This window comes from Lineus longissimus, chromosome 3 (assembly GCF_910592395.1).
Source record: "Lineus longissimus chromosome 3, tnLinLong1.2, whole genome shotgun sequence".
Taxonomy (NCBI): Eukaryota; Metazoa; Nemertea; class Pilidiophora; order Heteronemertea; family Lineidae; genus Lineus; species Lineus longissimus.
This window is the reverse complement of record NC_088310.1, coordinates 4,997,847-5,019,703: the sequence shown is the minus strand read 5'-3', so window position 1 is coordinate 5,019,703 and position 21,857 is coordinate 4,997,847. Positions and strand designations below refer to the sequence as shown.

At 41.4% G+C, this 21,857-nt stretch overlaps 2 protein-coding genes across 3 annotated transcripts in view; both read right to left on the bottom strand.

Annotated features, from left to right (window-relative positions):
* The window catches only part of LOC135485484 (potassium channel subfamily K member 1-like), a 42,280-nt gene extending 31,584 nt beyond the window's left edge, over positions 1–10,696 (bottom strand). Inside the window, exons 1-3 of one of the 2 annotated variants that reach the window (XM_064767556.1) lie at positions 10,620–10,696; positions 9,541–10,294; positions 7,106–8,540 (exon numbers count right to left, since the gene is read on the bottom strand). In XM_064767556.1, coding sequence (XP_064623626.1) covers positions 7,856–8,540; positions 9,541–9,872 — 1,017 coding nt within the window. In that variant the 5' untranslated portion in view covers positions 9,873–10,294; positions 10,620–10,696 and the 3' untranslated portion in view covers positions 7,106–7,855. Of the gene's footprint in view, positions 1–6,913; positions 8,541–9,540; positions 10,295–10,619 lie in introns of those variants that run through there. The other variant, XM_064767558.1, reaches the window with a different exon arrangement.
* Positions 10,697–14,352: 3,656 nt separating this feature from the next.
* On the bottom strand, positions 14,353–21,403 carry LOC135485481 (leucine-rich repeat-containing protein 74A-like). Its single transcript, XM_064767553.1, has 14 exons — positions 21,305–21,403; positions 20,759–21,036; positions 20,260–20,432; positions 19,738–19,845; positions 19,321–19,414; positions 18,753–18,802; positions 18,262–18,340; positions 17,644–17,729; positions 17,228–17,422; positions 16,946–17,041; positions 16,276–16,545; positions 15,759–15,844; positions 14,932–15,615; positions 14,353–14,705 (listed from the first exon to the last, which is right to left on the bottom strand). Exons 1-14 carry the CDS (start codon positions 21,352–21,354, stop codon positions 14,549–14,551), a joined length of 2,406 nt encoding a protein of 801 aa, XP_064623623.1. The 5' UTR covers positions 21,355–21,403; the 3' UTR covers positions 14,353–14,548.
* Positions 21,404–21,857: the final 454 nt, after the last annotated feature.

Sequence of the window (21,857 nt, the reverse complement as noted above, 5' to 3'; positions counted from 1 at the left end):
ATTCATCCCCAAGCGATGATTCAAAGTTTTTATACATCATCGATAAAATAGCCGAGTTCTGCCTTATTCATGATTGTAGCGCTAGGTGACAAGCGTGATGTCGAAAAGATGTCTCGATTTGGTGACTCTGCCGATCAGCCACTCATGCAGTTTTCTTATTTTATTGACCATCACTTAAGTGGATTCAGCACGGAGTTGATGTTGTTTCTTAACCAATTACCAACTTGTTTCCCTGTCTTTGTAAGACAATGTCAGAGTGGATGAAATCAATGCATAACAACGTTAGTGTACTTCATCAACCTAATCCTCATTACTACGTTATGCAAGTATATACGTTACAACGAAATTGAAAACCAGTGATTCAATTACAATGTATTTAATCAAGTAGTGCCTATTCTTGATGTATTGCGCAAGAATGGACACAAATACATGGCCGTGAGGTACGTTTGGAGAGGTTTACAAGAAGACTACATTGATAAATTTAGCATAGTACTATTTGATTTGTGATACGTTTTGTGCAAATTTTATCAGACCAACTACCATACCAGTGGATAACCATCCATCCGTAACGTGAAATTAAAAATTGATAGGCATACATGAGACAAAGTGCCATAAAATATGTACAACGTCAGTACATGTAATATGTAATGCATCAGGTTACACAGTACATTGACAGTTGGAAACTGTGTGCACATAATCCATGTATCTTTACAACTACCGCTACTCTATAATTTAGGTTATAGGTTAGGGCCAGCCATCCAGAGATTCAGGTGTTTTTTTTTATTAATCAAGGCAGATCATACATGTACGTGACTCTGGCGGGCGACACCAATGATAATCAATCGGCTTTAATACCCCAGGCTCTCCTTGGGGAACCTCTTTATCACATGGGACCGCGATATACGTCATCCTGTAAAAACGCCCTAGTCGTGACAGCACGTCGTTGGGGAGGGTGCGTATTTGCCCAAAGAATCACCGAATGTAATGATGAGAAATGGAAGGTAAAATGGAGCGAAACACAGAACTATTAGTATTATTATTGAATGATGGTAATTTGAATATTTCGTGAGTTTCGTGAGATCAACGCAGGTGCAGACGAAGTGTTCTTCACAATGGATAGCTTGTTTCTTAACAAGAATTTCGATTTTCGTTGGATGCAGGGTTCACGATCCAACTGATTGTAACCGCCTGTGCGCGTCGTATTCGGATCACCGGAACTCATATGTGTCAGTATTCCGTTTGGCAAGTTGTACCGAGGTAAATATATGCATCGGACATGTTATACCGATATTGCTGTGACAGATGGGAACGAGAGTATACGGCTGACTGCTCAATGCGAATGATTGGAAGGTTTTTTTCTGTAGCAGCATTGACTTTTAGTTAAGTATAGGGAGCTGACCTGTCGAGCGGTTTTGTTCTTTGAATAGTTTACCCGTGTTTACACGTAATATCCTCCCTGCTGCTGCCTAACTGCGGCTGGGTCAATGCCAGTAGCTAATCGTAGGTTAAGGTTAGATTGTGATCAATAATTCCACTTAGTACAACCGGAATTCATGTCTCGATACTCCGTCACACAAGCGCCTAAGGTTGGTATTTGAAGTACTATAAACGGGCTGTTTCGGGCGTTGTTGTGACAGCCGAAAGAGATAAATACAGCGATAGCATGTCGGGCTGGCTGGTAAATACAAATGACGGGAAAGTGATGTGAAATAGTATTTGCATTTTTCGTTTTCGTACACCAGCGTGTGCGTTTCCTATCCGTGCGAACTGACGCAGTTTCTAATATCGTTATGGTCACCCGTCGTCTCCTGAATGTAATAGTCAGCTGAAAAAAACCCTAACGTTTAGGTAACTGTATGACATGATTGAGATGTTTCTTTTTATTAGCAATTTTGGCGCCCAATACAGTGTTTATATCCGGCAGAGTTGATTAAGTAAGATACAATGTCATCACCCAATATTTTGCTGTTTCTGCATCGAGGAAGTGTATAATCTCCTTTCGTGTCGGGAAAGACCTGACTAGTTTTTGTCGTAGTTCAGGGCGTCGGCCATCATATTTCCCACCGGAATGACTGTATCGCGTGTGACTGGATTGTTTTGATTAGACAGTCGCGATGGATAATTTGAAAGGACTTGTTTTGTGTTAGCTGCCTGTTTAGTTTACAAGTGTCATCACCAACGTGTCGTGTTCATTTACGAAGTACACATCACTTCGCGTGATTACTAGTCTTGTTAGTGTTATGCCTCGTTGGTTTAGAGATATAGAAAATGTAATGCCTACATGTCACCCAGCCTTATCCTTACAAAAAGTTGTAAGGTAATGTTTGTTGTTTAAGTTTTAATGTGCATTCGTTTCATATTCTTCACAGTTTTGTCCAATGATGGTACCATTGATGCCCAATGGGTTCATCGACATTCATAATTTTTTATTGACAGTGTTTTTAAGATGCCGATGGTTCAATACGTACAACTCTTTACACTTACACATATTTAGTCGAAAATACCGAATAGAACTCAGTAAATATCAGAGACAAATTCAAAATGACTCATCAATTTGAGCAGCAGATTTGTTTATTGGGTATCAAAGCACTGTTTATGTTTCAATGGGTCTCTGGTGTCATATTCAAATACAATGTACTGCTTTTACACAAACTGAAGTCCAATAACTTGATATAGAAATTTCTTTTAAATGTGTTTTAAATAGCTGGTGGCTAAATATCTACATATTTATGTAGATGCACTCACAATAGTTGAATAGAAAAGAAAAGAAAACGAATGTCAGACAGCTTAATTGAATAACAGTCTGTTCGAGTTTCAATTGGTCCCCAGTGTCATATTCTTCTATCAGGAACCGAAGTATATTGCCCACAGCTTCGTCTGCTGATCTCTTGGGAGCCCGGGGGTAAATTCCAGGGAAAATTGGGATTGGCTGCATCGATTAATTGTTCGAGATGCTTGCATGTATTTTATGAATGATCATAACATTCAACAAAACTATCGAATGCATACATATTTTAAGTGAAGTCTGTCGCAAATGCACGACTAGCCTTAGAAAACTATGAAGTTCACAGAACTACAAAAGAGGACCAGTGTTTTCCTGGTTGTTAAAATCGTTAAAAAACGTTAAAATCGTCTGTTGGCTTCAAAAGCATCAAATGGATGCTAAATCGTCAGTGAATACCATAAACTGTTCGTATCGGTTTTCCCTTCATCTCTTCGACGTTGCCGTCCGTTGCGGACACTGTAGGATCTGGTGCCAAAGAAGTAGCTTTTCTCCAAAAGCATCCAATGGCCGCTAAATCGTCCAGATATAAGACTTAATAAATAAAAGTGATTAATCTAAAGTGATGAACAAGAAAAGCCAATGCTAGCTGATCAGGGCAGAATGGACTATTTAGCATCATGGAGCGTAACGACCGGCTATACCAACCCCAGTTATCTTTTGGACATACAGACTCCTAGGCCTGTGCCCGCATAATGTGCATATTTTATAGTTACTCCTCTGTTCCGTTGGTGGTTCCCCTGGTATCATGTCGGAGTGTATGCATTATGCAGGACATAAAATATACTTGGTGGCAAGGAACATGTGTAGCCTGGATTTCTTCGCAGGCTAGACAACAAATCATGTCTTTCATTGTTATTGGAGACATTTCCGTCACCTTGGCGACAGCCGGCTGCAGGGACGCGGCAAGGCACGTTTCTCACTCGTCTTTATTGGATTTGCTACACGTGCATCACATGTACTCAATCTTAGCAGGCTCCAGGATGTCGCAATCTTCGCGTGCTCATACATAACACTAACCGACCATGATGACACTCTTTGTTTGTCTTTTTGAGGTGTATATATACAAATCATTCCACCACGGATGTAGGTGCTCTACATATGGCAAGCCAAAGCGGAATTTATTCAAGACTTTAGAATAACCATTCAAGAAGTTAAATATAAGTTCAAGAAGGAAATATATGTTCAAGACTAAAATATGTTCAACCTTGAATCAAATGTTTTCAACCTTAAATAAAATATGTTCAACCTTGAATAAAATATGTTCAACCTTGAATAAAATATGTCCAACCTTGAACAAAATATATTCAACCTTGAACAAAATATATTCAAGACTCACGTGACCATATTCAAGACTCACGTGACCATATTCAAGACGCACGTGACCACAAAATTGATGACGTAGAGCGTAGAATCTGTGGTACTTCTGATGCGTTCTGTTTCACGACGTGATTGATTGCCTGTATAGCCTAAACACTCAAACATGTCAAAAGACAACGAGAATCCGATACAGTGGTATGAAAGGTGAGAGGCATTGCGCATTTTGAACCTATAATTTGCCTGATATGTCTGTGAAACATGTATCGACTCTGACATTCACTCGGCATCCATGTCATGATGTGTAGGATTACAGTACATGTCAGGTGTAGGCGGCTAGGTACGTGTACAACCATGTGTCAAAACCTTCGTGCGAACAATTCGAGCTCCGAAACGCAACACAAGTACCATGGGTTCGGGAAAGTCTGGACGCGGGTTCGGGAAAGTCCGTAAAGCATCAAAACATGAGCAACAACGTCATCAATTTTGTGGTCACGTGCGTCTTGAATATGGTCACGTGAGTCTTGAATATATTTTGTTCAAGGTTGAATATATTTTGTTCAAGGTTGGACATATTTTGTTCAAGGTTGGACATATTTTATTCAAGGTTGAACATATTTTATTCAAGGTTGAACATATTTTATTTAAGGTTGAAAACATTTGATTCAAGGTTGAAAACATTTGATTCAAGGTTGAACATATTTTAGTCTTGAACATATATTTCCTTCCTGAACTTATATTTAACTTCTTGAATGGTTATTCTAAAGTCTTGAATAAATTCCGCTTTGGCTTGCCATATCTACATCGTCATGCTTGGTCCGATTCCGGCAATATAATTTTCATGAGACTTTGAAGTTTCAGATGAAATAAAACGTTTTTTCTCAACTGCCGCATTTTCTGTATGATATTTCCAAAAACCTGATTGCCATTTCTCATGAAATGAACTAAAGCGAGAAATCCGTGCATCAAGTGACATTTCTACACGTACAAGCTTACGTGCGCAATACTTCAGTGCACCATTAACAATAATGCAACTGAAGTATTGTACACGTTGGCTGTTCAGTTTCATTGAGAAAAAAAGTTTGATGCACTTATGAGATAGGACCATTATCCACATTTATTTCCTAAAATACTCAAAGATAGCCAAGAAGGGGTGGTTTTCACTAATATGGGTAAATGTGAGACCGCGCTCATGTGAATTAATTGTATAGAACATAAAGAGCATAATGATGAAACATTATCTTCGTTACACCCCGGAGGTTATATCTTGTGACGGAATCGGCGTTAAGGATATCTGGTTTTGACGTGAATTGATCAGATGACGTGAAATTATGGTCTAGCTGATATAAGATGCAATATCGAAATGAGGCACTAACTCCAAAGAGCTTTAGAAACGATCAAATAGTTTTGCGAACAAGGCCGTGTGTTGATGGCAGCTGCGAAAGCCGTCTGCTGTAATTATCGATATAATTTGTTGATGGTACTGGCGGCGCGAGAAGATTCATCCTTTGCGATTGGTGTTTTAGATCCCAAGAGATTACGAAATAAAAATTCATGTGATCGAAAAATTTGTGACGCAGTGGCGTTCTGTTGCAGAAAAAATTCTCTGAAACTTCATGTAATCTCATTACAAGCCACATCAAACGCGGTAGAAGTGGCTAATTGGCTTTCGAGGGGATGCAGATCGGGAACGCATTTGGTGACTTTTAATGCAATGAATATTTACTGAGCTGATCACGGCAGAAAAGTCATATTACTTAGATATCATGAAATGCTCAGTAATGATCAGGGTGCATTATTACGAAAACTGGGCTGCTATATTTTACTTACGCCATTGATTTAAGCCATGCTTGCTTGCACCTATATTGCAAAAATCCTAGTCGCCGTTGCTCTTCGTTAAATATACTCTAGAATATTTCATTATCTGATTTGCTATTTCACTTGAGTAAGACTATTGCGTATATCGGATACATGTACTTTCGTATAACGCGTTCTTCTAAGCTCCAAGTCGTAGGAGTAATAGTTTTGAAATGTCATGGGGTTAAATGTCTGGAAACAAAATAATATATTTGCGCTTTTAATCTCGGAGGTTTTGAGGGTCATTAGCATCAGAAGCACCGTATCGTAATCCGTCATTTATGATACAATCGGTGTGGACACTCTTTCCATGGTGGACATTGACTGTAACGAAGGCTGTTACGGTCTGTCGCTGTTGCGATTTTGTGTGCAACGGACCCAACATTGGCCTACCAACAGTCCTGCTCCAGTCGAGTCTGCACTTTCTCCAAATCAATACGCTCAGCCAGTAGCAGGAATCTGCCATGTTCTCTGTAAGTGAATTACATCGTGTTGCAATTAATGAGACCTTCGACACCCATACAAAACAATCTGATAATAGTCGGGTGTCATAAATCCCTGCTCGCGAATTCAATCTCCTGATGATAGCAAATATCGATTTACATCACTGGGAATGTAAACATAACCACTACCACAGCAAACGACATCGAAACGTGCAGACGACAACATTTAGCAAGATTTCACCAAAAGCATGCGGGAATATGCAGATTGGTGCGCATTTTTCCCCGTAAATGCACAAGTGTTCCCGTTCTAACAAAATACATGTACAGTGCCCGCATCCTCTTTTCTAATGTACATGCATCTATGGAAAGATGTCTCTTAAGTCTTGCGCTCTGTTATCCTCTATCGATAACAATAGGATAAGACACGACTGTTTTCAGGGGACACTGATTACTGCTACACCACTACAGGCCTCTGGCGAAATCAAGCTTGGATGATATAGCAAAGAGCCATTACCTGTCAAGCAGCCCTTTGTCTGTTCCATCACCCTTTGTCTATGCTTCCTAATTTTTTTAACCATTGCCTTTTCGATTGGCCCCTCCACCGCCGAAACGATAGCTGCACCGATCACCACATAAAGGAGGTAAAAAAAGATGAGGAGTGCAAAGCGGATGTTACTTTTCCGGATGTTTATATCCAAGCCTAACATTCTGCAAGATGGGAGTTTTATTACTCGAATCCAAAGAATATTTCACTAAGCGAGTAAGCTTAACGCCGGTATTTCTACAGAGGTGTGGGAAGTACAGTATCTCAGACTACGATATTGATCGTCGACCGAAGCACACAGTTCTGGTGAAAACATGCGCGTCAGGACTAGTTCTCTGAATGTATTCATCCGTCGAGATGATATGGCTAATGAAATCGACACCAGGCGGTACTATATATTTCTATTGAGTCGTGATTTATTCTTCATTAATTTTGGATAATTGATTGCTTTTTTATGTGCTCGGTTCGTTGCTGGCGTGGTTGGCTTGGTTAGCGTTGCAAGATCACTCTCGCTTCATTCTAAACATAAATGAATTTCATCGATAGCATGCTAATAATGCATATCAATAGATTTGTTGCAGAGACACCTACACTCGTTTGGAAAAACCATTTGCAACCATGCCAACGGGCCAGCAGAGCAAACGAATCAATGTGCAGTTATTCAGGTAAACTCCCCCGCAGTTTCTCGTCAGCTATTCCGTCGATTAGCCCGCACCTAGAAACTGTCCCGATACAGTAAGATCTTCAGCACCTCACCAGCTCAAAAGTTAGTTTGAAAGATACGTATATAATAGTGTTTCACTTTCGATGAATGTTATTAGCCTAAAAGCTTAAATAACTTAAGAGCAACATCCGATCAAAACTTCCCACACTTGCCTGCTGCAACATCCAATCATCAGTCTAAAGCATCTCTTACTTGGTAGATTTCCGGCAACATACAAACAAAACATCTCTTGTATCATTACGAAACTTACGTCCGCCCCCGAGGAAATAGACGTAGAAGTTCACCGCAAAGTTACAGAGCCACAATTCCGTAAAAAACTGAAACTCCAGCCAGTACCGAGCGTACCAATAGGGGTCTGACAAGTTGTACAATGCTCCGGCCAATGTTTCCCACACGCGTTTAGGACAAGAACATATTATATAGGCCAGTGTCGTCCCAAGTAGCATCATCCTTAAATTTGACCCGTTTTCTTGCTTTCGTTGACGTGATTCTAATTTCTCTCTTTCGTTGGCCGCCCGACGGATTTTTAGGATAATTATTGTATTTGAGACCATTAATATGATGAAAGGGACAACTGTACCAAGAATGAGCATTTGCGTGTTGAATAAGGTAACCGCCCATTTTAAATCTCCAGTGAGCTCTCGCAGTAACATTCCGTTCGCTGGTTTCGGTAGCTTGTACATGTGGTATGCTTGGCTTTGGACGATCAACTCGAATGCGAATGTAGCTGTAACGACCTTGGTGGCTTTGGAGGTGGTGCAGATGGTTGCGGCCTTCATCGGGTAGGTGACCGCGATGGCCCGGTCTATGCTCATCTCGGCGAGAAAGAGGCCTGAGCTGATTGAACACACGTTGGTTGAAAACCAGATCCAGCTTTTGAAAAGGAAATATTAATAACATGCAGCTGTGACATGATTGCATACTACATGTATAACAAGGGAATAACGCAGCACTGTTCTTTCACGGATATATACCATGAGGACCAGTGCTGTCACCTAGCAGTTAAATGTATGCTTATATCCTAGCTTTTACTGGTTTTAGGCATATATACCTACATGCTGTCCCGAAACAAGCCTCTTTTGTAGAACATCAAAGTCATTAGCATATTGATTCAGTTGTCTTCAACTGAACATTTAGTCGGGGGCCGATTTCAGAAAGTGTCTTTTACACTTTCCCATTCCATCAAATAATGCCATGCTAGCTCTTAACCCCCTTAGTTTAAATGCACAGGCTCTTTCCGTTAACAATTCTCTTTACTAAGGCCCCGTGGTGTAACTTGCCCGGCAGGCAGGCAATTTGTATCGCAGCGACTGCAATAACTATCACATGCGACAAAAATTGCTTGTTTGCGGTTATCGCTGCGAATGTTGCATACGCAGGACAAGAGTCATCGCTGCGACCTACGATAACTACCAAACCCAGCGATGACCAATTTTTCAAGCTGAGAAGCGTTTTTTATCGCTCTTGACAGCGATACTTATCGTATGTCACTGCAATAAAATCCGCCAGTCTGCAGAGCGCTTCATATTTTGAAGCATTTTGATTGCATTCTACGCTTGCCTGGTTCACGTATACGGTATGTCTCTTGCTTTACAATGTACATAAAAAGGAAGGCTGTTTCAACGCAATTACTACGACTTAATGTGCCGAGGTCAGTCGCCGCTGTGACAAACCTAGCAAATATTGGGTCATATCGAACGCCACCAATTTTAGACGCCGATACCAAATATCGCTGGGGACGGAGGCAGACTACAATTAGGGCTGCAGCTCGTCACACCCACAGATCTAAAATCGCTTGTATATCGTCGATCGAAAAAAAATCGAACGTCAGTGGTCAAAACTCAGCGAATTAAAAATAATATGTTTAACCTACCTAAGAAACGGCATATTCTCCTTCAAATCTGTCGACAAACCGTGAGTGATTATTATCTTATGGAGTCCGGCGTTGACGATAACGCCCGAGTCGACCAGGGCCAATGCAGCCATGTAAATACAAGTGCTGATTCTGCGGTTGTCCTTCTTTAAGGTCACAAACAGGGACATGGTGTTCCCGGGAATGCCGAGGGCAAGTATGACCACAAAGCACCACTTGTTGATATAGTCTCTGAGCTGATTCATGAAGTCAATTACCCATTCGTCGTCACCGCTCTCGTCGAAGGTTGTTGCTATTGGCGCAATGATCGTGGTGTTGGGGACAGAGACCATCGCGGACTTAAGTATCGGCGCCGAAGATCTTTAAGATACCTACGTGAATTGCAACCTAAGAGGCATTTTAAAAGGGGATCTGAAAGCGCACTGGAAAAGTGTAGAGATTTGTCAGGAAATCACCAGGATTCGAAATAAAAATATCACGGCTCTTCTTCTTCGCCTGAATCTATCTAGTATAAGCTTCACGAAACGTCAATAAGACAAGGCTTTATCAAGACATTTCTTCAGACTTAATCTGTTTAATCAACATCGAGATTTTAGATCATGCCCACTGCACGCAATTAGCCAAAACAGCGACTGCCCCTTGGAAGACCGTGCTGAATAGCAGCGAACAGGTCCGATAACATCATCATCTTGGAACAGGTTTTTTAATTCTGTACTATCGGCTGCATCTGTCCTTTTAACGTTGAAATGTCGCTCTGAAAGTATAAAAAAATCTAGACGAGGGTACTGTAATTGCAGCCCAAATTATTCTGACTGACGAGACGAGAATTGCTTTAAAAAGTGGAAGGTTAAAATTCAGTCGTACATGTATTGACGGATGCATCTTCCCTCATGAGGTCCGTGTTTCCAGGCTCGACCACCGCGCCACGCACTGCCGAAGAAGTCACATTTTCGGAACCATTAAACTTCCGGTGCGGTACAAATCAAGTCTGTTTGTCGCCAAGCAACTTCATATCAACTTGGAGTAAAATGGCAACAAAAAGAGCTGATTGCGGAATTATTTTGCCCGTATATACCGACCAACTGGATTTTACGAATTGAGCCCATAGCAGGCTAGGTGCTTTTTTGTAAATTTGGAGTTTGGTGCAGAAATGAAAAGAGAAATGTTTTATCTTGAAAAATACCGTTCTACATCAAAGTTTGAACTGACCTTATGCATTCGTATGGAATTTCTAAACATCACTTAACACAACAAAACATGTAACTGTGTGATTTGTGAGCACTTTAAAAAACTTCTACAAAAATGGACGCAGTCCGCTATTGCACCTAGAGGCTCAATAGTGATAACCACTAGTATGTGAAATCAATCCGTGTTATACATTGGAAAGAAAATATCAATTACCAAAACAGAAATTTTAATGAAATAAGAGGACGTATTGAATTAGTAGTGCGAGTAACATAAGCCAGAACACACAACAATACCGCTGACGTATACTAGTAAAAATGATACGCATTAAATTTGAGAGGCGGGAGCGAAAGTTGTCACATTACATAAAATGGTAGGTTTTGGAAATATATGAATTATGGCGGCACCTGAGAGGATAGAAACTGCATATATAAAATTTCAGACGCGTTCCGTTCACGGTGTTTCAAAATATATTCGATGGCGCCTCAAATCACGAATCTTACATGTACGAAGCAACTTTGGCTAGAAATAGGACAAACTACACCCTTTCGCAACGTGTGTCCTAATCGTTGTAAGACAATCGTCATTGTGAGATGCCCGTTTTAGCAGTCGACCCAATGAGGCAGTCAGGATACTCTCTGGTGTTCACATCTAAGAACCCAATGGCTTGTAACTGCTATAACTCTAAAGTGTGAACTTATTCCTAATCCATATCAAACTGACTTCATCCAAGTCTAACACCAACGCTACATATCCCATTTCTCAAATTATCCTGTAAAACTTGATGAAAAAATTAGAAAATAATATACGGTTTACATACAATATTATATGCATACTTATCTAACGTTTCTTTTGTTTCCATTGATTGTCAAATCTGTCAGGAACCGGTGACTTTTGTAGAAGGATTAGCAGGATTGCAGGTAACTTGGTAAATTTAACAACGGGGTTTCTGACGTCTGTGTCTGTTAAATTTTGAATTTGTTGCCTTGCGTCAAATTCGATTTCATGGGTAGCTACAGCAACGCAATAGCAACAAAACTGCAGTGTCGCAAAATTAAGGCCGCATGTTCGATCGCTAGTGGTCGCACTATGTCGCATCTGTATTTCCAACACAAGCTCTCTGACCGGGAGAGTGTTTTTTATTTATTTATTTGCCGCAAGTCTTTTTCTCGTTCTGAACATATCACAGACCTCCTTCCTATAAAATGGGATCGTACAGCCATAAATCATAAAATTGAAACAATAATTTATCATGCTAAATTGATCCAATAATGCATCTATGTTATACCTGAAAGAGAAATACTGAAAACTGATTTGTTTTTTTGCCATCAGAAAAAGAATTTGAGACTGTGTTGCTGATGAAGGCATCATTAGTATGACGTAGAGGGTTGATATTAGCATAAGCGACCTCAAGATGCGGCCATCTTGGGCCTGTTTGCCACTCGCCGCTTGTGTTGCAAGAGAAAGATCCGAGTGTCTCAAGCCAAGCAAGATACAAATATTTGCTGTGAATATCATACAACAAGGAATATAATTATGAAAAAGCTGATCAAATTGATAGATTAAAAACGATGTCAATGGACTGACAACTGCCGTGTACCAGCATCCAAGGAAAACACCATCGGCATCCGCGGACACAACGAAAATATCGGTTATTATCACTCGATGGATACTGACCACAACAGACAAAGTAAACATGGCTGCAACTACCATTGTCCGCTTTTTTGAAGTCAGGTCTGACCGCCGCAGAGGGAACCACACAACGTATGCTCTCTCAGTAGAGAAGCTCACAATCAGCCAAGCCGACATGCATTCACAAACATGCATAGCAAACAAATCCAACTTGCAAGTAAAACGGGAATACGTCGCAAAATTAAAAGACACTGCCCCGCCGGTGACATAGTCCAGTCCGGAATGAAACCAGTGGACGAACCCAATGCTTAATATAACACCGGTGTCGGTCAGGGCCAAGCAGCTAAGATACTGCACAGGGGCGTCGGCCCGCTTCCTAGCCCGGATAAAGACAGCGAGGGAGAGGGTATTGCCGCAAATGCCCATGATCAGCACAACTGAGACGATGTATCCTTCTATAAATAAGGATATCTTCGCCAGCATGTCATGAAGTCCGGTCTCGGAAGATTGTTCGATATCTGATGAGAAGGTCGAGGAAGCCATAGCTCTATCACGGATCTGCATATTGTGCATTAAGTGAATATAAAGCCTTTGATACGCAAATTCCGTGAATCAGCGTTCACCTCCTCGTGATGCTTTCTCATGCTCCCTTGCAGTTTTATGAAATAAAATGCTTCACAGTTGCCCTTAAAACATACTGACTCGTAGACAAAATTGTCCTATTCGTACCCGATTTCGATCATGCATGACTTTAATCGTGTTGATTACTTTTGCGGTTGTTAAGGCAGATGGCATGGGTGAGAGCGTATTATGTAATCACTTGTCTCCCATCCATTCGCCAGATTAACTGCGAATGCGTCAAGCGAAATCGTTGTCAGAAATGCAATAAGACATTGTGTTTTGAATGTCTGGTATGCTAACAAAATAAAAAGAACAATCGAGTGGATAATGTCAGCTACAGAAAAAAATCACCTCATTCTCATTCTTTTCTCGGATCGAAATCTGAACCTCTCTGCTCATCCATGCACTCTTGTTACTATAAATCCTCGACGTCTTATACGTCAGTATACTTCGAGGAGTTCGTTACTACTGTAATGGAGTTCGTTACAGGACTCAAAAATGAGATCCCATCATCACCGATACGGCTGTCGAAGAATCACAACCCCATCATGCATACAGGTTGCCCGTTCATCATACCTAAAGAGTCCAATTCCATCCTTAATAACCACTGTAATAACAAGCAGAACACGTTGATACAATCTCAGAGCCATTCGTGTCCAGTTGAGGTGGTTCATTTTGTCCATTACAAAGAAAAATTACGATCTGATTTAGGACGTCGATAGAAGACTTAAAGACTCAGTTAACCACCGATTTCAAAGTAGATACAGGCCTCTCCTGTATAATTTGCTCTCGTACACTGCTATTCGGCAAGAGCACGAAAAATCTGGGCAAAAACTGGTAGTCATATGATAAACATTGGCAACAGTGTCGGAGTTGACGAATACATGGAAGTCTTTAACTGAAATAGAATTACGATCTTCAACAGAAATAGTTTGATAAAGCACATCTATTCAAGGATCGATATCAAATATAGTTATTGATATCGGCAGAACATGTTAAATGCGGAAATATCAAGGTTGCGAAAAGTGGCGATGTGAATAATGCATATTTATCACCATTCCACTTATCTTTTTCGTACAAATATCTCAAATTAATTAGAATCACTGTCCACAACACATTTAGAGTGTAAAGGGTGTCAATGTCTCGTCTTGTGCACCTGTTCTTTGGAACGCCCTCCCTGGCCACGTCAAGGCATGCCAAAATATCACCAGTTTCAAACTTCAGCTAAAGACGTGGCTTTTTAAGAAGCACTTCTCTGAATGATGTTTTCGGTTTTGAACGGGGTGGCGCCTTGATCAGGCTCTTGGAAAGGCGCCGCCTATAAATGCTTTTCATTCATTCATTCATTCATTCAATGTTAATAGAACTCCTGCATTTACAATGTTCTTTATTCTGAATAGTCTCTCGTAGAAAAACAGCACAAAAATACATACGTACATACGTACGTATACACATGCAAAGGCGGCCAACAGGTCCATGCAGGCTCAAGAAACCACAGCTTCTAGTCTCAACCGATCTGGTATCAGCATATTTTTGCCTTTGAACCGGAAACATGTTTTATCGACATTGCCTATATTGATTTCAGTTTTTCGAATTGTTGCATGAGATGTCGCTGACGCTCAGGCCTCGTGTCTGGCATAGCGTTCGAGTCCTTCTCTGTCCATTTTGAATCTGTTAAGGCCAAGTCGTCAAGTGTTTGTTTCCTTCCGCCATGTGTTTGTCCATCTCTGTGACAGAATAGAAATAACGATAAATATCACCTCAGCAAATCGGCATCGGAAATGATTTTAGCAGGATCCAAACAAGGGGAGGGGGTCCCTCTTGACTTATAGCCTAAAGGGCTAGCGAAGTCATGTGACTTTACCTATGATATGTATGACAGGATGACTTTCTTGAATTGTTGTAATGATGAGTTGACCTGGAATAGCCTGCAATTTGCGGTGAAATACTTACGCGGGCTTCGGAACTAAACTGGGTAGGATACTGCTCCGTGGCCTCGAAATACTTCCACGTGGACTCGGATCGCCGCCAAATAGCGAATTACCCTGAGGGATCGAAATACTGCCGCGTGGACTCCCTGTCATTGGTGTTGCTCCTGGGCTGGAAGTACTGTCGCGTGGACCAGAGACACCTCCAAACACGGGCGTTACTTTTGGACTGGAAATACTTCCACGTAGGCTGTTTATATTGCCGCTTGGGCCTTTGGCAACATCCAGCATGAGTGCTTCCCTTGGGCTGGAAATACTGCCACGTGGGCTCGCAAAACCACTTAACAGGCTTATTCCCTTTTGGGTAGAGATACTGTCGCGTGGACTGATTACAAAACCACCAAGGAGGGCAGTTCCTTGTGGGCTTGATATACTGCCGCGTGGACTTAAAGAACCACCCAGCAGAGTTACTCCCTTCGGTGGATTAGATATACTATCACGTGGGCTGGATATACTGCCGCGGTGGCTCGCAGTTGTTCCTTTTGGGCTGGAGATACTCTGTCTCGAATCCACCCCGGACATCCTGCCAGATGATGGTCTTGACCCAGAGGGACTTGCGTTTGACGACCGCGGCCGGTCGAGTTCCATATGTTGTTGTCGTATGCGGCGTTCGCGGTGTCTGTGTTTCTTGTGGCCTGTAAGCATCTCTCTGAAAACGAATGCAGATGGCATTATAAGCTCAACATCGCTTTAAAGAAAAAGACCAACACCTTTGCAGATTCGCATAGCGCTGCTTTTTCAATTTGTAAAAACAAATTAGTCACTGTCCACAGATTACAGGCCTATACTTACTTAAAATCGATTTCGCCATCTCTGTTTTTATCAAGCCTGTTCACCAACTGCTCAACTTGTAAAGCACTTAACGGAATGTGTGCTTGCTGCAAAGAAATGCGGTAGACTTGTTTAAACAATGTTGGATGACCCGTACCTACATTTTGCAAATGAAAATGAAATAAGGCAGGTATTACGCGGGTCCGATTTAGTTCCGAACTGTCCATTCTAAAACAAGCATTAGGAAATGATATACAGGGCCTATGATTAGGGAACGTTGGTGCATGCACAGCATCGGGCACCGAATATTCAGAGCACGAGTAGATAGGATAGCCATTTAGTAAGTGATACTCTAAATAGATGGCAATAACAAGGTTTAACGATAACAGCATCTTTTATGAACCCAGGAAATACGAATGAAGCTACTAACTACTTTCTGTTTTGAACTTTTTGGAATTCAAGGAAAGACTAAAAAATTGTCTCCTCAGGCTTCAAATCTATTTTGAGAAGCTCCTTGAGAGACGGCATACGACCGAACCTTGACGCCCTTTTTGAACTCAGCAGTGGTCAGCGTCCAGCTGTCATCCGTATCAAACTGGGAGAACAAGTCCGCAAGCCGCATATTTCGCTCAGCCATGTAGCGGAGAAGTAATGTCAGCGGATCTCCCATCCAAGCGTCACGGGGTCGAACAATCTTCATGTACGGGTCGAGGAAGCGCATCATGGCACCATGCTTCACGTGGAATTTTGGCTTGAGTTTTCCAACTTGACTGATGAGGGTTTCAACTGTTTGGTCGACGTAGGTATCCTGAAAGTTTATATATTTGTCTACACTTCAAGATTTTTTGTTGCTGTGATACGTAGTGACACGAAAAAAAGGAATTCAAAACCAATTCGTTGGTTCTTTGACAGACGGCAGGCCAACATTGAGCTGTATTCTACGGTAACAGATGAAAAGACGTGTTGTAGCCCTGGCAAGGTATCGTCTGAATGTTAATTTACATGTATTTCTAATAAGAAGTTGACGATTTTTTTCAAATAACGAATATATTTGTTACACTTGACTACAATGATGGTGAAGTGATTTACTCGACTATTACCTTGAGGATCACAAATGGGCTCAACCACAAGATTTATTTTTACCAAATGACCGCGACCGGCTTTCCAGAAGGACAGACTAAGTTACCGCTTCAAGATCTTTAACCTACCATCATTTCTAACGCCTCAAGCTGTGATGTGGGATGCGCCTTGATCGTTTCAAGCAGTTTGGTTGCACCAGCCGTCCCGATGGTGTTTTTACTTAGCTAAAGAAAAAAGTTATGGAAATTATAGAAAAAGCAATATTTTTAGTGATTTTTAGAATTGGCTACTCGATATGCTGTCTTTGGCTATGTATGCGGCAACAAAAAAATCAGATATAACCCCCCCCCCAGCGGCTCGGACGCCACTTCATAAAGTACATGTAATCAGAATAAAGATAATAATGTTACCTTCAATTTCACCAATGTCTCATTCTTCAACAAGCCCCTGCAAAGATGTTTCACCCCTTCTAAAGTGATACGATTGCTGGAGAGGTCTAGTTCCTTGAGCACTCTATTCTCGGATAGCACCTTGCTAAGAAAGCGGCAGCCATCGTTGGAAAACCCATTCCACGACAGGTCGAGCTTCTTTATGCTGACATTTTCCTGGAAAAGCAGTGCAATGTAGGTGAAGTCTGCTGGGCAATTGTCGAATGGCTCATACGGGGGGGGGGGCTTATCCCGGTTTCTAAAGCATTACCTTGTACTGCATACAACCCAACAGTAAAACATTTGAGTAACTGTGAGGAGGTCACATTTTGGGGTGTGCACCGGTCACCACTGAAGACATTTTCAGAGGGGAACCAGGTCAGGTGAAACATGCTTACCATGATTCCATTCGCAAGTGCCCTCGCCCCTTTCAACCGGAAGTGATTCCAACTCAGGTCCAATTCTTCAAGCGTGTCATTTTCAGCTGAAAAGCATGGAGACCTAGTGTATCGTTTAATGATAACGAACGTATTGATGACGAGGATATTCCAAAATTTACTGAAAACATATGCCTATTTTTTATTAGAGTGCTTGATTGGACGGCGTTGATGATCTTTCCAACAGATATGAAATCCTATTTATTGTCATGTCGTTAAATTCCTTTTTTTTCTTCTTATGTTTACTAAAAATTATCGCTGGTGGCAAAGACATATCGACAAATCGACGTGAGGCAGGTGACAGTCAGATCTCAAGGGAAATCATATACTATTGCCTAAATTGTCACTCCCCGTTTCGTCTACGCGTCTGTTGAAATAATTGGCTGAAAGCGGGAGGAGATACATTGACGTTTAGTGATGTAGATGTTTGGAATGGCCGACAAATATCTGCTTTTTTATTTGGTCTTGTTGAACTATTGTTATATTGGTCCGAAAATGAAGCTAAAAAATAATTTCCTTGAAAATACCAAAGAACGAAAATACATTTAGTCCGACTTTCGTGGGCTATCCTGTATTTACCTATTGCGGAGCCTAAAATGTAACCGGCATTCTCTCGAAATCTATTGTGACTCAAGTTCAGGACCTTTAAACAACTCATCTGAAAGAAATAACACCAGTATCAAAAATGCAAAATTTTCTAATTTGTTTGGAAAGGTACTCAAATCTCTATAATTTATCTCACTTATGGAAACTCATCTTTTGCTGAAATTATCTATGGGGATCTTTGTTAGCCAAATGCTCAAACACTTGTTTCTAGGAGCGCGCGAATACATTTAGTAGTAGGTGCTCTCAAACTCTCTTTACATCAGGATGAATAGTCAGTCAGGATAAAAATAGAGCTACATGTATCAAAATGGCACGCGGATCCGCGGGCTAAGCGACAACATTTGAAACAGTAAAAAATGTGAAACATATGAAGACTCGTAATCCTGGTCATTTCTGATCAATAACATTACCCGGCCTGCTTACTTTCAAGTATTTCAATTTTAAGAGACATGTATTAGACTTACACGCATAATGTAGGCAAAATACTTGGCATCATTGTCTTCGAATCCGTTATCTACAACGAAGGTGAAGTTGCGAGGTAAGGTTGTGGTGATAAATATGTGTAAGTACTTTGGGGTTATTATTAACAATGAAAAAAAGTGCAATTGAAAAGGTAGTCAACTGCAATTAAAAGGACGGTCAACTGAAATTAAAATGATATTACTTATAGTTGTACCTGATTTACAGGAAGAATATTTCGAACGGTAGGGTCATTTGAATATGTCATTCCTCAGGTGTATTGCCCGAAGGTCCAGAACAAGCAAATCCCTCCCTTTGGAGAGGCACATCGATATGATGAGGGGAAAGATAAAGGGCGATGTGCATCATCAAGCTAAAACGCTAGAATTAGAATTCTAAATTGCATGTAATCTCTGGCAAAGTGACAAGAACAACGTATAGGAGCAAAAGGATACATGAATAGTACGTTAAGTGATTTGTTGACATCGCGGAATCTTTTGGAGACGAAACTGTTCCTGGTACTTTGGAGGGATATTTTTAGACCAATTATTTTGTACGAGCGATTTTTCTCACCTGCGAGATTTAGCACCCTTATTGTTCCGTTCATGTCGATGATGTCAGTGATAAGCTGCGCTCCACTCGTGCCGAGAGCGTTGTTGGACAAATCCTGTCGAAAGATAAAAAGGCAAGATGTGAATTACAAAGAAAAGAGAAGGAAAACTGTAGTTGATCAGTTGAGGAGCATTTGGCAGTATGGCCAATGCTGTGCATTCAGCATGTCATTTGCAGTGCATTCAGTCAGCTTCAGCAGCATGTTTGGTTGCAATGTATTCAGCAGCATGTGCAGTTGCAGTGCATTCGAATTCAGCAGCAAGGCAAAACTGCTAAATTAATGCAGAAACACCGCTCGTTATTTCCCAGATGCGACACACCTCTCGATACCGTTAAGTTTCATTGATGACAATAAGTATTTTGTCTATAGCAACATACCAAGGTTGAGATATTGATGTTTTCTTTCAACATGGCCGCCAAGTAAATCATGGCCTTGGGACCAATCCGGTTTGAAGACAGCAGCAATGTACTGACTGACATGTTTGTCTGAAATGCAGAACAAGTGAATTAGAAATAAAACCTTCGTTTCGTCCTTGGTATTGATGAGAGCTGTGATGCTATACAAAATACCAGGTGCACGTACCAGGAGATATGCGCCTCCTCAAGGTTGACTTGGCCATTTCAGAGCAAGTTTCTAAAAACGGAAATAACAGAGCGAAGAACAGTAAGCAAGCCGTCGAAGTAGCTCAGTGAAGAAGGGCACGAAACACGCGATACTCGTCGAATGCGATACTCGGTCAATGGACCAATCTTTCGCCCTTATAGGCCGAAATTCCAATTGGTCTACTGTCTTATCAAAGGGATATCAGGGCAAATCTTGATAAAACCGACCCTCACTAAACAGCTTTTGTGGGGGTTGACAAGCCGAAACTGGATAAATAAATGTAGTACAGAACCTACCTGTAATGGTATGCACAAGGCAATGACATCATTAGTAGTTAGGCCTAGGTTGTTCAGCTTCAGGCAGTCTCCAGCCAAGGCCCTTGTGATTTGGCTTGCAGGAACCACGCCGTGTCGTTTGCAGCCATCTAAATAAACCTTCCTGCCTGTAATGTCAAACTCTTCTGCTGTTGCTGTAACACAATTACATCGACCTTACTCGTCACTGAATTCTTTAATAGAATAGACGGTAATGGAAAGATCATCAAGCTACATTTGATTAGGCCTTTAGGAAGTTGCCTTTTGATAACATAATCTTAGGGTCAATGCCCACTGCAAGAAAATCGAACTGGGCGAAATATCGGGGACCTAAACCGTTTGCTGAGTGCAGAACGACGTCGTGCCGCAACATCAGACAGGGCAGGATCACACGCAAAGGCAGCATAACTGCGGAAAAGATGGTGCCAGTCATATCTAATTCGGTCATTATTCAGAAGACAGAGTTGTACTTGGTCTCTACCTTCCTCGGCCAAGTCCGTGTCGTAGTCGCTGTCCCGCATCTCAGGTATGGGTACGGGACTTGTTACAGATGTTGAAGCCACGCTACTGAGGACATCATGAATCTGTATATCGTCTCTCTCGGCCTCTTGGAGCGCCATTATTGCGATATCTGACACTCTCGACTCTCCCTCAGAAATCTCGGAGGAGAAGGAAGAACCGTCTTTCTTTCGGGAGCGGCGCCTTGGTAGAGACCTTTTCTGAAACCGCTTTACTTTCGGGAGGACGTTCTCACGGTCCCTAGAGAATATTAGGTAAACGACATAACCATTAAGTAGTGACGCATTTACCGTAGCTTTTGAAATAATTTCTGGAAAACAAGTCGACCTCAAATTCAGCTCTTTTGCTTTTCCCCGGTTGCCACGCACAATTGTAGGGGTACTGTGGCAAGACTCGGTAGATTGGAGCGGTAGCTGGGATACAATTGTGATAAGATTCTTGGCAATCCGGGGAACGCATTCTCCAGGCTAGGCTGTATAGTCCGGATGCTTATGTTTAAAACTCTTACCCTCTTCGGCCGCGTTTGACCTTTCCCTTTTCATTGTCCGGGATATCCATCTTGTCCAAAACAAGGCGTAGATAGTGTAGAACAGACAACAATTAAAAATTCGTTCAAATCAATACTTTTATTGGTTTAGTTCGTTCTAAATATTTGGCCTCATTTACCAATCGCAGAAAACACACTCGATCATTCGTACCACTATCAGACAGGATAGTAGGGTAGTTTTAAGGACACGAATTCCGTTAATCATGCGATGGCAGGACGATAAGAATACACTATGTACATGTACCGACTCAATTTCTATTCTATTCGCCAGTTACATGTACATGTAAACACTAAAATCAGATCTGGACTGCTTTTTGACTACTTCCATCATTGCCCCAACCCAAGCAGTGCCAACCATAATCGCTGCAACAAAAACGAATCAAACTACTATCCATGTCTCTTTATGTAAATATTTCGCGAATCATTGCATTGCATGAATCAATCGTGACCTACGACTTGACTACATTGTATATTTATTACGTTCGAGGAACAAGCTTCATGGGCAGCTGAAGGT

What these genes read in the sequence shown, in the direction of transcription:
- LOC135485481 (XM_064767553.1), bottom strand. Translation starts at nt 21,354, where the DNA reads ATGGATATCCCGGACAATGAAAAGGGAAAGGTCAAACGCGGCCGAAGA. An exon ending in CACGGACTTGGCCGAGGAAG is followed by an intron (nt 20,433 to 20,758) that starts GTAGAGACCAAG and finishes ATTGTGTTACAG; the next exon opens with CAACAGCAGAAGAGTTTGAC. An exon ending in CATTTTAGGCTCCGCAATAG is followed by an intron (nt 17,730 to 18,261) that starts GTAAATACAGGA and finishes CATGCTTTTCAG; the next exon opens with CTGAAAATGACACGCTTGAA.